Raw genomic sequence first — 16,340 nt, 5'->3', positions numbered from 1 at the left:
CCACCACCACTACCACCACCATCATCACAATCACCACCACCACCATTGCCATCACCATCATCATCATCACTACCACCACCATCATCACAATCACCACCACTGCCCTTATAATGCTCACCATTATTAACACCACCATTTCTTTTCACTCAATCTCCATTTCCTTCACCCATTCATCTCATCTTCTTTTCACCTCTGTATTTAAACATTTAACTCCACCCTATTGTTTTGTACACACTCCCTCCATATATTGCTGAAAATTTCTGTTATGTTAAAAATTATAAAAGATTTGAGTCTTCCAAATTGCATTCAATGTTAATTAATATCTAATGTCATTATGCTTAATTAGTCATTTAATAGACTGAGATCACCTTGATAGCTCCAATAGTTGCTGCCCTCAACACTAGTCACAGAAACAGTGCTTGTCACCCTTCATTGGACAATTCGTTAACAACAGCTTTGCTTGTCTTTTACTGTTTTCTCAAAACTATTCAACCATGTCCATCATTAATACATTCAATTACTGTAAACAAAAATATATTAATGTCACTTATTTTCTATGTCAACAGGTTTCATTTGTAGATAAGCCATTTCCACTGGACTGTTAACAGTGTTAGCCATGCAATCATTGGTTCAGGTCTTTACATTCTGGGTTCAAGTTCTGCTGAGCTTTGTTTTACCTTCCAGGGTTAATAATACAAACTTTCCCACCCCATTAAATCTGTGGTGGATGAACAAAATCATTTTGACTGCTTTGGAAAAATATCTATAGTGTTTGTTTTCACTCTTTATGTTCTAAGTTCAAATTGCACCAAGATCAGTTTTACTTTCTTTGTTCCTCCAGGGCCAACAATTACTGACTTTGTGCTGAGGTAAAAAAAAATTGTCATTATTATTATTATTATTATTATTATTATCATCATCATTATGAAGGTGGTGAGCTGGCAGAATTGTTAGCACACCAGGCAAAATGCTTAATGGTATTTTATCCATCATCATGTTCTGAGTTCAAATTCCATTAGGATCAACTTTGCTTTTCATTCTTTCAGGGTGGATGAGATAAGTACCAGTTGAGTACTGGAGTAATTGACTTGCTAGCCTTGTGCCAAAACTTGAAATCATCATTATCATCATTATTATTATTATTATTATCATCATCATCATCATTTAGGCAAGCTAGCAGAATCATTAGAATGCCAAGCAAAATGCTTATCAGCATTTCATCCATATTTATGTTCTGTGTTCAAATTCTGCTGAGGCTTTACCTTTCATCCTTGTGTGTGGGGGGGGGACATAACTGGTGGCCTTGTGCCAAAATTTGAAACCATTGTGATTATCATCATCATTAAAGTGGTAGAATCATTAGCAGTGTTGGGCAGAATGCTGAGTGGCATTTCTTCCAACTCTCAGCTTCAATCTCGCCCAGGGTTTCCTTTGCCTTTCATCCATTTGAAATCAATAAAATAAGATCTGGTTGAGCACCAGAGCCAATGGAAGCAACTAATTCTTCCCTTCCTAAAAAACAATTTGCTGGCTTTGGTATTATCATTAGTTTCTCTATAATATTAATTAATGATTTCAATTTATCACAGTTGATGATCCAAAAGAAAGTCAATAATATTGGGAAATTTCCTTGGAGTGTCTTCTGCATGAAAAATATGTAGCTAAATGCTCAATGGAACACATGATCCTTAAAGGTTGAAATCTGTTTCACTTTGGGTATTTTCTCTTACAAGCTTCCAAAAAAGTCTTCAGGTGGTAATCTCCATGTCATGCAAAAATTTCCAAGGGTATACCTTATAATTTGGAACAGAATATCAAAATATTAAGAATTCAATACAAAATTTGCTGGATTATATCTTTTGAAAGTTTTCCAGAATTTATGGTGACATCTCATAACTAGATTTTAGTGATTTTATTGATCGATTTCTTCTTAGATAAAATTCACATTATCTCTTCCAGGCACAAATAGCAGATCTTTTCACTCGCACCATCCAGAAAAACAGTCCATAATACAGACCAGGAGATGTTATAGTCAATCTGTATGTGTGTATATATTTGTGTGTTTATATATTATTATTATTTTTCAGCGTACATCTTTGGCACAACAATCCACATTACCATTTAAAAAGGTTCCAGCTCTAACTGCTCCTCCTCCAAAACCCCCAAGAGGAATTGGAGACAAACGGCTGTTTGTGAAAATTATTAAAGCAACAAGTCTTGGAGGAAGAGATGTTGGTAAGTAAATAAGTCTAAAATATGGTGGGAGGGGTGTAGTCGTGTGGTGGTGGTGGTGGTGGTTCTGGTGGTGGTGCTGGTGCTGGTGCTGGTGCTGGTGGATCTGGTGTTCCACTTGGCCATGCTATTCTATAAAAATTTTGAGCCAACAGGAGAGATCTTGTATATCTCAAGGGCCTTGAGTATTGATTTATTATTATTGTTATTATTATTTTACATATGTGCAGTAGATTAAACTGTTGGGAAAGAGAAATTCCTAACATTGGGTTACAAGTAACCTTAAATGCCAAGTATTCTACTTGTCCCTAATAACACTGTTTTCTGGAGTTGCACTAAACTAGGTTTTATGCCTATTTCCTCTATCCATCTGTTCAAATCCTTGGGGATAATTCCTAATGCACTTATAATCACAGGAATACGTTTTACCCACACTTTCCATAGTCTTTGTAATCCAATGGCTTGGTCCTGGTACTTGCCTATTTTCTCTCATATTGACTTTCTCACCATTTGGCACTTTCTATTCTTCTCTCGGTCTACTCCTACTAAATCAGGCCTTCTAGCTTCCGTTGCTCCACCTGTCTGGAGACAGCAAGCTGGAAGAATCATGGACATCCTGCACGAAATGCCACAAAGCATTTTGTTCATCTGATGCTTTCTGATGCTGTTGCCTTTCATCCTTTCCAGGTCAATGAAATAAGTACCCTTTTCCCACCCAAATTTCAGACTTTATGCCTATAATAGATAGGATTGTTGTTGTTGTTGTTGTTGTTAAGGTAGCAAGCTGGCAAAATGCTTAGCAGTATTTCTCTTGACTTATTACATTCTGGGGTTAAGTTGTAGTGAGGTTGGATTTGTCTTTCATAATTTTGAGGTCAGTAAAACAAGGACCAGTTGAGCACTTAGGGTTGATGTAATTGACTTACCCCAACCCCTAAAATTGCTGGCCTTGTGCCAATATTTAAAACCGTTTTCATTATTATTAAGGCTGTGAACTAGCAGCATTATCAGCAGACAAAATGCTTAGCAGCGTTTCTTGCAACTTATTACATACGAAGTTCAAATGCCACCAAGGTTGACTTTGCCATTCGTTCTTTCCAGGTTGATAAAATAAGTACCAGCTCTGCAATGGGGTTGATGTTATTGATTATCCTGTTCTCCCAAAATTTCAAGACTTGTTAACTATAGTAGAAAGGATTATAATTTGCTCATGATGAATGTGTTTTTTTTTTATTTCAGGAACAGGTGACCCATTCTGTGTGATTATAATGGATAGCCCCTACCAAAAATATGAGACCACAGTCGTCAGAAATACTGTCAGCCCATTTTGGGATGAACATTTCCTCTTGTGAGTTCTTTTCAATGTTTTTTAATGTAGCATCGCATTGGTTCATGATTGCTCCACTGATGTTAGTCCAAACTAATACCAACATTTATAATCAAGGATATATATATATATATATATTATACCCTCAGGGGACAGTGGGAGTGGTGAGAATAAGTGGGGTGATGCAGAAGTTTGGACTGAGTGGGTAGGCAGGGTAGGGGTGACTGAGGCAAATGATGGAGTGAAATATAGACTCAGGAAGAGGAGTTGTGGTATATATGGGAGGGTATTGAGGATGATAACAAATAAGAGAGGTGTGTTAAGTGATGGAGAACAACACAGGGGTGAGAGACTGCACAAAAAAGTGGTGATTAGTGGAGACAGTATGTGAGGGAAATGAAAGGGATTCAGGTTTGGGAAGGAGGTAAGTAAGAAGGCAGAGGGATGTCGTATGCACCTATTTTGCTCTCAGGTGATAGAGAGGTTTCAGGTGTTAGGGAGATGGTTTTCAGGGCAGAGAGGATGCTGGTGGGGGTGAGGCTGAGCCCCTCACAGGTAAGCATTAATCAAGGTGTTGTGGGTGAATGAGTCTTTCTGAGTACAGCTAGGCACCAGATTTCTTGTCCTTTGTCATCTTCTTCATAATGCTTAGCATCGTATATTTCATCATCATCATCATCATCATCATCATTTAATATCTGTTTTACCATGCTGGCATGGGTTGGACGGTTTGACAGGAGCTGGCCAGGCAGAAGTCTGCACCAGGCTTCAGTGTCTGTTTTGGTGTGTTTTTTATGACTGGGTGCCCTTCCTAATACCAACCACTTTACAGTGTAGACTGGAAGCTTTTTATGTGGCACCAGCACTGACAGAGTCACCAAGTAGCTTGCAAAACAAAGATCCTTTGAGAGGGGAGGGGCGGAGGGAGCATTGGAGGAGGTGGTTTTGTGTCAGATGAAGAAAGGTTAGAGTGTGACAGAGAGAGACAGAAACAGGTATCTTGCTGTAGGGGAGGTACACGGTTACCTGGGCAGAGAGAGAGAGAGAGAGAGAGAGAGAGAGAGAGAGAGAGAGAGAGAGAGAGAGAGTGATCAAGAATGAGGAGGACAGAAACAGGTGTGTTGCTGTAGAGGAGATAACATGGTTACCCATCTGGAGGGAAGAGCAAAGGAAGGAGGGAGTGGAAGAGTGCAAGAGAGAGAGTAGGAGGTGGTGGAAAGTGCCAGAGTGTACTCACAAGGAATAGGGATCAGAATATAAATGGGATGGTAGAGTAAGGGAAGAGAGCAGGAGATGGTGGCAAAGTGCCTGGGCATACCGTCAAGGTACAGGAGTCAGAATATAAATGGCTGGGTATCAGCAAACGCATGTGAGTAGGGAGTACAAAGAGTGTAGGGGTGGAGAATGCAGTGACTGGTGAAACTTGGGTATACAGAGAGGTAGGGGGACTACATGATAGAAATAATACAGTAAACAGGGCAGTTAAGACAGGATTGGGGAACAAGAGACAGGCCCATGGAAAGAGGAAATGTGAGGAAAAGAAGATGTGGTTTGGTTTGGTATATGTGGATGGAACACGCAACACCTCTAGAATTGAGTTTTGCTGAAGTGAGTGGGCCTTTTCAAGAAGCTCATATCACCAGACATCTTGATCCATTGACATCTGTGATGCCCAGCATCCTGGGATCAGTCCTCATTACTTCATCCCATGTCTTCCTATATGTCTCACTCTTCTTAATATTGACACATCAGTTTCGGAAACTTCCAATTCACTAATGTGTATATATAAAATTAACACATCAGCAAACTGCTAAATCATTGAATTATTTGGAGGATGAAAACATAAATACTAATGGCAAAGTGAGTCTGGAAAGAGCCAAAGAGTCGAGCTGTCTTGACTGATGAAGCAACAGAAATTGCTGAAACTGACACATCAGTATTAAGAATTCTTGATTGGCACTTTTCGGACAATTATGGTCCCTGTTAGTGAATATGTTTTCATTCGTGTTCGTTAACTCCAGCATTAGAGTGGTTTCGCTCTTATTTCCAGCAATGTGTTTCCTAACCCTCTAGTTAAAGTTTGGTGACATTTGTAATTCTCATTTTTGGTGAAAGATTGCAAACTGCTGTCCATATTACTTTATTTGGCCAACAGTAGTCATTGGAGGTACATTACTGATAGGTTTACTTGATTGGTCTTTATGTGTGTGTGCATATATATATGTATATGTGTTTATTGGTGTGTATGTGTCTCTGGGCATATGTATGTATGCTGAATAAATTGTTCTCTATATTGTTGTTTTTGTTTTTTTTTCTTCTCAGGGATGTTTCTCCAGCATCGACCCTACTTCGTTTCGAGTTGTATGACAAGGGAAAGTCCCCAGCTGGTAAGTTCAGTTTACATTCAATAGCAAACCTTATACCACCACTACCATCTGTTTAGAGAGAAATACTTACTAGCTGAGTAATCATGGTAGACTTAGACACTCTAATTTGTCATGGTGGTGGTGGTGGCGCCGGCGGTGGCGACGACAACGACGAGGATCATATTAACAATGACAACACCTTCAAGATGGTGATGGCAGCAACAGTACAAGTGACAGTGGTGTTGTTGTTGCTGTTGTTGTTGAATATTTTGTCTGATATGCTTTACAGTTATGACTATTTTAGTTGAATTATGGACTAAATGATGAAACATTTTTATTTATAAATCCTAGTGTGACCATCTCATATTATAAAACCATTTTCAAGATGAGTTCCCACAAAACGTTTTATGATATTTCGTGTGAGTCCTTTAAAAATCCACCTTCACTGGAAGGGTGACATTTTGCCTTTTGCTCCTTTCATGAAGTACCGGGATCTGCCAGACATCTTTAAACCAAAGATTGCAGCTAGAAATTTCAAACCAATCTTATTAATACCACTTACAGTTTTAAATATGAGACTCTAAACTCCAAGAGTTCTGTGTTCTTGTCAGAAGCAACTATTCTAGGTATTATTAGCATTTGAAGACACAGAGATGGATCAATTGGAGACAAATTCTATAATTAGTAGCACATCTAATATCATGTCTAAGGAGAAAAAGCAATTTTTTGAAGTAATAACAGTTTGTGGCAACAGTTTCTGTTGAATGAAATTTTTGAGAAGATCCTTAAGAAACTACTCTTTGTTGTTTAATGTCATTTAGTCTTAATGACTGAGATAATCATTTCTAGTTTCACTTTCTTGCATTAATTTTGCTCAACAAATTGTTTCTGTTTAATTGAAGATGAATTCCTTGGAGATGCAACAATCTACATTGAAGACGTCCGGAAAACTCCAAGCAGTCGACAGATTATTCCCTTACAGAGTCCTTCTGGCAGTATGGAATACCAAGCCGGCTCTTTAACAGTAGAGGTCAGTATAGTAACATCTTTATTCTAATGACATTAGTAACTGTATAAGATGGGAAGTTCCAACAATAACCTGCCTCAGGAAGGGGTCTTATGATAGGTTATTAAGATGAATGATAAGGGATTATGTTGGGCCCTCATGAATATTTTCAGTTTAATGGTAAGCTTTATTTAGGACATAATCAAGTGATACACACTTCATAATTGTCTTTGGTTATTGTGACAATAAGAGGAGTATCGAAATATAGGGCTCAGTCATTATGACAATAACAGGAGTAGAAAGATATGAAAGTTGGTTGGGACGACAATGACATCTCACTGCACCTAACTGTAAACAGATACCACATTGCAGCTCAGTCCATCGAACTGTATACAGCTACCACATCACAAGTACTACAAGATGAAACACTATGACAAGCTACAGGAACAGTGGAAAGTTAATATGTCTCTTGGACTGCTGTATGAGGCTCAACCAATCCTTTGGCTAGGGCAGGGAGGAATTTATTAGTCTTGTTTCCTTGTAATATGCTGCAGAAATACATTGAAGTGATGCATCATGGGGTCTAATGTGACACTGAACGTGGTGGCTAATTTAAATATAGTTTCAACTAAAACTGAAGATGGCAATTTGAGTTTGTTCAGGTTTCATTTTATTTATTAATTTTCAGTTCCTTCTCATGGAATCCTATGAAGTAGAACAATACATGGACTCTGCTCTAGGACCAAAGAATCTCAGAAACAACCAGACCTCTCCACGCCGCCGAGTTGAAGTGTCACGCACCATAACACCTGGTGGGACGGTAGTTACTACAACTACCACCACCACCCAGCGGCCACAGTACGGCACTCTTCTTCCCGGCAATCAGAGTAAGTGTGATGTTTCCAAACAAAATCAAACCATCTTGTTCTTTGTTCAAATGTTTTAACTGTTAGTAGTCAGCATGGTGTGAGTAAAATTCCACTCCATCAATTGAGTCTGAGAGTTTGTCAGGAATTTTTTCCCATCTGTGAATTTATAGCCAATTTTAGCCAAAGTAACAATTTATTGGCTCACCTCTAATCGACAATTTGTCCTTTGTCTCAGAAAACTGTAAATGCTTGAATATGTTATGACAATATTTCTTCATTGAAATATCCGTTTTATGGTAAACAGAGCAGCAGAAGGTATTCCCAGCACTCTTGCTTAGATTATTCCAACCATTTTTATTGATATTCCATTGATACTTTTTGGAGAAAACAATGGAATATTTTTATTTTTCCTTTCCATTAAGTTTATTTCTATATTTTGATTGCTAATAATAATTTACTTATTCATTGTTAATACTTTACAATTAACAATCTAATTATTTTTGATACCTTAATTAACTCATTAACTATTATTGTTGATCTATACCAATTAATGATTTACTAACTGTTGACAACTCATAATTAACAATGGACTCATTAGAATTATTTTTAGTGAGGCCCACTGGTAGAATTATTTTTAGTGAGGCTCACTGGTAGAATTATTTTTAGTGAGGCCCACTGGTAGAATTATTTTTAGTGAGGCCCACTGGTAGAATTATTTTTAGTGAGGCCCACTGGTAGAATCAGTTGACTAAATTCCTTCTAGTGATTAAGTTCCTTAACATTCTGAGTCCAGATCCGGCTGAAGTCCTTCTATGGTCAATAATCTCAACCACAGGAATCCCTGTTGACCATGTTCCATCCCTAACTCCATATATCAGAAGACTTGGTGCTGAACATGGCCAACACTGGAGAATATCAAACTCCAAACATTGAAGTTTTAGTTACATGCTTTTAGCTTCTAATTTCAAATCTCATCAATTTTATTTCACTACATTTCATTCCCCCAGGGTCAGCAAAGGTTGTACTTGTAATATGCTGGTGTTCATCAGGCATAAACAGTCTTGTTTAACCCCAGGTCAGTCCTGATCAAATATAGTCCGGTCATGATCAGTCTATCAGCTATATTCATGATTATATTCTTCAATGTGTCTTTCCTTTCTTTTATGATGGAAGGCAATTTGTCTGCTGTTTCTTGGTGGAGTGATTATTTAAAGGCTCTCCCTGTTGGCTCAGACAGGAGTCAAATGTTTAGAAGTTTCCCTGTGGTCAATCTTGATTGCTGTTCAAATTGTTAGTGAACTAGAAACCCCTTCATGTTTAACTCAAAGTGGGTACAGGGGCAGTGAAAAAAACCTTCAAGGAATCCTTGATTTCACTATCAAATTTATAAATTTCCAATCAACAAATCAAACATCACCTCCTCCCTACCTTATTCCTTCTCTCTCTCTCTCTCTCTCTCTCTCTCTCCCTCACCTCTTCCCATCCTCTTACTTCCACCCGTTTATGTAATCCTATATCCCTCCCTTAACACTTAAGTGTAGGAAAACCTAAATTGAACCTGGCTGCTATCTCCCCCACCCCTCTTGCTTCCCATGCCTCTGTATGAGTGTTACACTGTACCGCTGTCACATGCGACACAACTTTGTTAGACTTTACAACTATTACATGTTACATCAGACCACTGTAAGCAAGTAACACCACTTTAAACTATATCACTGTCACATGTAACACAGCCATGTTACATATGTAACACTGTATGTTTCTCATAAAATATTCTTATTGTATGTGTGGTTGGGTATATGTGTGTGTATACGGCTCTGTATATAACAATGTGTATGACTCTGCATTTAACTGTGTGGCTATGTATATGGTTGCATGTATGTGTATGTGGCTGTGGGTTGCTCCCGTTTCCACTACTCCCCCCATGAACCCTACAAAATAAGATCGAGTGTGTAGCCTTTATGTCTATCATCTTATAACTGTCAGTCTATGTGTGCATGCTTATGTATATATGTGTTTATATAGAAATGCCTGTACGAGTGTGTATATAAATGTATGTATGTTTATATTTCTCTAGGATTGATCATATCTTTCTTAATCCAAACACACACACACACACACACACAAGCTCCTGTCCCTTTCCTTCATGCATGACCCCCTCCTTTTCATTCATTCACCTCTAATATATATTAACAGAAACATAACAATTATAGAATAAAGGTTGTGTTGTTTAAGTAAGACATCACAGCATGGATGCAAGTATGTTCCAAGTTCAGTCCCTTGTACAGGATCTGGCCAAGGATCTTATGCCATGGGTCCTTTCTCTCGCCCCCCCCCCTTCTGTCTTGTGGAACCTATACAATCAGGAGTGCAGCATTTGCATCCCTTGTTGTGTCATTAAATAAGATCTTGTTGAAAGGGTCACAGTAATTTAATGGTGTCTTTTGAGTGAAAAAGACAGTTGTGAATGATGAAGCAAGTCACATGACCAATACACAGAATGTAAATACATTTATGAGAACATGTGTTTTAGGGTGTTTCTGGATCACAAACTGCATTAATCCAGGTGACTGGACTGTATTAGGTCATGTCACGGGACTATGTTAGATCATCTCTCTCTCTCTCTCTCTCTCTCTCTCTCTTTCTCTTTCTCTCTCTCTCTCTCTCTCTCTCTCTGTAATATTTGTATTTATCCCCAACAGAGGTAGACCAAGTTTGGATCCTCTACTGAGAAATCCCTGTTTTATATAATTTCAATTTCGAATCCAAAATAAGTTTAAAAACCATCAAATTGCAAAAAATGTTTATCAATATCACATTTGGTGGTGTTATTATTGTTTGTTATTTCACCAAATTTGCATCAGCTTCATTGTTGGTGCTTGGTGTTGGATCACACTTACTGAGGCAGTTTTCTGAGTAATGATGCCACTGTAGTGCTCAGTAGAATATTTTTGCTCAATTCTACTGAGGGGAAGGATTTATCTTTTGAATGATGTCAATGTAACATCATCATCATCGCACCAGTAATATCAGTGTAAATACACATACACTCACACATACACCATTCTTCCCTACACTTTCACTTGCAAGGCTTTCGTTGCCTTAAGGTCCTGATAGAAGACACTTACCCAAGGTGCCACAAAAAGAAATTAAACCCCAAATCCCATATTTATGAAGTAAACCTCCTACCACACAGCCATCCCTGCTGTTAAACTAAAACTTTTGCCTACAGTAGCTTGGTTTTCCTTGTAGCCACCCATTTAAATACTAATAATAACTAGACTTCATTAACTTTGCTTAACTAAAATGGTTGGTTAAGAGTTGGTGCTTCCTACGTGATATGGCCAAACAACAAGAATTGTTCTTTTCATTCATTTCAGCATTAGAGTTACCGAAATTTTGTTATTCATTTTTATCTGTAGCAGTTGTTGTTGTTCTTCAGCCTGCACCCAGCTAGTTTTGCATGTTTCCAATATTTTAGGTGTGCCGTGTGTCGTAGAAAAACTTAGTCCTTATTCTGAAAGTAGTAAAAACTCTCCAAGTACCAACCAGTCCTCTCCGTCATTTGCAGGACGGACAGATAAGCAAGAGTCTTCAGGTAATAAGTGTTTTTGTTTTTGTTGTCTTGTGATTTTGATTGTTGTTGTTGTTGTTGTTGTTGTTATCCTCATAGTCAGTGCGATGGTGAAAATACCTGGCAGAATAGGGCTCACTGCCATACAAGCAGGTGTCATATTCAATGATTAGTGTAGCAGTGTCATCGTGAATTGTTCGAAAGTCCAAGGAGGTATTTTAGGCAGAATATATTGAGGGACCAAGTTATGAGAAAAAGAGAAAATGTTACAAATGTACAACTAATTGGTATGTGAATTAATTTATGAGTGTTGAAATTCACAAAGGATTGATTAAGGACCACACTGACAGCTGCAGGACACTCTGCTAGAGAAGACCTGTCCACATAAGCATAGAAAAACATGCACAAAATGATGATAATGCTTAATATCATTATAATTTTGTCAGATTCTATCTTTGCTTTAAGAGAAGTTATAAAAAATGCCTGGTGCCAGTTGCAACTAACTGCAAATGAGAAGTGACAGGAGATTCACATGCCATGGACTGTCCAGAGATAAGAGGACAACTGGCGACATATCTCTGGCTCAGTGGACATCACCAGCACTGCAGTTGTACTTGGACTCCAACAGATGAGATACTTAGACATATAGAAAATGCAAAAAGATTCAAAAAATGTATATGATCTTTGCTAATTTAGATAAAATAAATGAAAATGAACTCAAAGAAATAATTCAGAATAACTCTGCAGCATGAGAAATCAGCAATAGAGACATTAAAGATATATCAAATACCGTACAAAGTAGGGTCTTGTTTTATTGAAAATATTTTCCTTTTAAGAAAAGAGTAAAATAATGCCTTTGTGGTAATTGTGATGAACTTCATATCAGAGGGAAAGACAATCTCTGAAACAAATTACATACGAAAAGCATTTGTTCATATTCTACTGTCTGATGTCATTGTTGTACCTGAAGCTCAATTCCATGCTTATACCATTTTGCTGGTTAATCCGCTGCACCTGCTTTCAACTTCATCCACATTGTTGAATCATCATCCATACAGGAAATGAGCCATGACTCAGAAAAGGTGGTCATCTGATGGTGCAAGGTGTGGGCTGTGGGTAGGGTGAGGATCTAGCCCTAACCTGTATGTCAAGTAGCAGATTAAGACTACTTTTTAATATTAATACTGCTTCCTGTCTTTATCAAATATTTTTTAATAAGCCCACTGACTATTTGCATTGTGGAAGGATTCCAACCACCCCCAGGTGACTAAAAGTGGACTGACCCATTGCAATAAAATAAAGAACTGTCAGGGCAAGCAGTTGACCATGAGCCATTGGCAGAGGACCAAGGTTCTGCCAACAATGTTTGAGTGTTCATACTATTTCAAGTAAGGCCTCATCTTCCACAACAGAATACCTCCATGACTTTGGTTTGTCTTTGAGGCTGTTGTCACCTTCCATCAAATGTTATAACCAGTTTTGTGCCACACATCCATTGACAGTTCCTTTGAGTGAATGAACACATGACAGAGTGGAGAGGAGTATATGGTCTTATAGGGAACAAGGGATAGCCTCACCTGTGCCATGATAAGATCTAACCTCTATGAAGTGATTGGAAAACAAAGAGGGACAATATGAGGTGAAGAGAACCTTTTAGTTTTATCAAGAACTGTGTGAAGTGGCCTGTGTTAGGAAAGGTATTCAGCCATAGAAACGATGGGAAAATGTAACACATGATTAATCTAGAAGGAAGAACAATAATTGTGGATGGGAGCCTGATTTGGTCTGTAATGAGGAATTTAATCTATGCCTGAATGGAAAGAAGATGTAAAAATGATGATGATGATAGGAAACATTATGAGGAAAATATGATGATAATGATGATGATGGTGATGATATAAATGTCTACATACAAACATACGCACATATACACATATAATATACATTTATGCATAGGCCCACACATACACACACATATTTATTTTTTTAATTATACATATGTACACACACACACACACACATATATAAACCCCTATAAATAGATGTATTTATATTTGTGTGAGTAGACATGCACACATATCTTGTCTCTTTGTATCATATATGCACACACGTGTATATACGTGTGTGCATATGTCTATATACAGTTATATTTTGAATGATATTTATGTAATGGACCTTGATTGCTGCTTTTCTCTTGTCTCTCTTTCCTCTCCCCCACTGTGTCTTTCCTACAATGTCCATGTTGTATTTATTCCGTCTGGGTTTGTATGTTTAATGGTTATTGCAGGCTGTTCCTCTTTTACTTCAGGGGCTCTGCCTGGTTTCTGGGAGATTACACCAACAGGCAGCCAAATTGTTGTAAGTACAAAGGTTGAGAAATGGAACTTTGAGGAATGTCCACTGTAGAATACAACTCTTTGACTAACCCCCCAAAATTTGAAAGTGTGTTCTTCCAAATATCAACAGAATTTTTACTGAGGGAGTGTGTAACATGAGCCATTTCTTTATGAACCGAAATACATCAGAATGGCACCATTTCGGATGGAAATTATTGAACTTGCTCAATCAGCATAGATTTAGTATCACTGTCTGGAATAGTCTAGGATTTAAAACAGGGAGGCAGTAACAGCAACTTGTATAAGGACTCCCTTTTTTTTTTTTATATGGGGTCAGTTTGTAGTGATTGTGGTCTCCGTTAAGACCCCTCATTCTCTTGTTTAGTCTGACCTTAAACAAAAATGCTATAAAATGAAATTTTCTAATCCATCATACATCAATACTCATTTGAAAACAGTTTGATCCACTCACAGCCTTCCCATTGTCTTCCTTCCTTTGAAACCTGATATTCATTGAAAATTAGATTAAATATGTTTTATTACCAGGTTTATTCAGGATTTATGTATTTATGATCCTAAAATCACTTTAGAAATAAGGATCAGAAAGAAGCAGGTCAGGGGGTTACTATCTTGAAATTATAAAAAAAAAAGAAAAGAAAAAGGAGACTTATTGCCTTAATGGGAGGGAGTTTTCAAAATTGAAAAATTGTTTCTTATTTCTGAACTGTTAAATACCTGAACTTAGAGATTTACCTGCATCACTGTTATCTCTGTAAAAAGATATCAGTTATAGATGAGATAAAGTAGATGTTTCTTGTTAGAAAACACATCGTTTCATGTTAATGAATGGAAAACACGCTTTGAAATGCTAGTTATTGAAATGTTTTAGATATGTATGTGTGTGTTTGTGTCTGCATACGCACACACAGACACACACATACACACACACACGCACATATGTGTGTGTGTGTGTGTGTGTATGCATTCATTTGATTTTGATTTTGAATTGGATCTTACTGTTGCTAATTTTCTCCCTGCAATTAACAACAGCATGAATTGTTTCTGAATGTGCTTAACAGATTTCAATTTCTTTCAGAAATGATAGTTATTAACAATGTTGAGTCAGTAGCTGAGACGGCCATCCGAGAACTACTGGAGCGATCCAAAAGACCACGCACACCCACTAAAACTAGTACATTAATTATAACCAGTGTGAAAAGGGTAAGCTCTCCTCAGCAGCTCTCATTTAGTAAAACCAAATCGGGGTTGACTCAGAAACACGGTGATTTCCATGTTTTTCTCTGATTTAAGGAGCTTATGCTTAAATCAGTCAAATCATGTCAAATCTGCCTTCCAAAAGAATTGCTGATAGTTATATGTAGTGGCCACATATGTTGACAATTATACATAGTCACCATCATATATAGTGGGGAACACTATATGTTGTGGCCTTGATTTTTTATAAACTATGGAAATCAGTCCTAGGGATGTGCAAGAATTATATTAAAACAGAAATTACTGAATATATGAATACCTGTTCATTTTCTGAGTTCTGAAAAGTTTTAGGACAACTAAGATATACAACATCATCATTTAACTTTTCCATGGTTGCATAGATCAAACAGAATTTATTGAGGCAGATTTTCTACGGCTGGATACCCTTCCTGTTGCCAATCTTCACCTGTTTTCAAGCAGTGTAATATTGCCCCCTGCTTAGAAAAGTTTTCACAGAACTCTGGAAATAAACAACACTATTTGTAAAACGGTGAGACTCATTTACAACCATTATGTGATGTCAAGACAAGGATACACACACACACACACATATGTATGTATACGTGTATGTATGTATGTATATATATATATATATATGATGTCCTTCTTTCAGTTTCCATCTGTCAAATCTACTGAGAAAGCCTTTGTCAGCCTTGGGCTAACAAAAGCTTTCTCAGCAGATTTGGTAGAAGACACTTGACCAAAGTGTCTTGCACTGGAATTGGATCTGAGACCACATGTTTGGGAAGCAAACTTTTTAACTATACAGCCACACCTGTATCTATATATGTGTGTGTGTGTGTGTCTATACATACATATACACACAGGTACATACACACACACACACACACTCATACATACATGCTTAAAGGCCTTAAAACATGAATGAGTTTCTCTAATTTCTTCATTTCCCCTTCATCTCTCAGTTTATCCAACATTTCCATTTTTCTTTGCCCCTTCAGGAACCTGTCGTACCTGTAATCAAGGTAATAGCCTCCATTTACTAACTCCACTCTCATTTCATATGCTTGGCATGCTGTCTTACCTTTATTATTATTATTATTATTATTTCCATTCACTTTACTTTCCTATTTGTTTCTAAGCCTTCCTTGCTCTTCTTACACTCGAAGCATTAATCTTTAACTTGTTGTCGTTGCTCAACTGCTGCAGTGGTGCCACTGGCTACAACTACTAACAACTACCAATACGCCACCATTGTTGTCTGCCACTCATTGTTTGTTCCGCTTTTACTATTATAAACCCTGCAAAATGAAAAAAACATTTTATTTTTTTTATTTTTTTATTTCATTTTTCTCTTTGCGTAATCATATTAATTTTTTAATTGGCTGATGTGG

General features: G+C 37.5%; 1 protein-coding gene across 1 annotated transcript in view; it reads left to right on the top strand.

The window, feature by feature from the left end:
* The window catches only part of LOC106882264 (phospholipid transfer protein C2CD2L), an 86,555-nt gene that overhangs the window by 63,052 nt on the left and 7,163 nt on the right, over nt 1-16,340 (top strand). Inside the window, exons 6-13 of the mRNA XM_052975149.1 lie at nt 2,088-2,235; nt 3,472-3,580; nt 5,882-5,946; nt 6,828-6,955; nt 7,620-7,818; nt 11,282-11,398; nt 14,807-14,931; nt 15,948-15,971. Of these exons, the coding sequence (XP_052831109.1) occupies nt 2,088-2,235; nt 3,472-3,580; nt 5,882-5,946; nt 6,828-6,955; nt 7,620-7,818; nt 11,282-11,398; nt 14,807-14,931; nt 15,948-15,971 (915 nt within the window). The remainder of the gene's footprint in view (nt 1-2,087; nt 2,236-3,471; nt 3,581-5,881; nt 5,947-6,827; nt 6,956-7,619; nt 7,819-11,281; nt 11,399-14,806; nt 14,932-15,947; nt 15,972-16,340) is intronic.

Source organism: Octopus bimaculoides, chromosome 20, assembly GCF_001194135.2.
Source record: "Octopus bimaculoides isolate UCB-OBI-ISO-001 chromosome 20, ASM119413v2, whole genome shotgun sequence".
Taxonomy (NCBI): Eukaryota; Metazoa; Mollusca; class Cephalopoda; order Octopoda; family Octopodidae; genus Octopus; species Octopus bimaculoides.
This window is presented reverse-complemented; position numbering and strand designations above follow the sequence as displayed.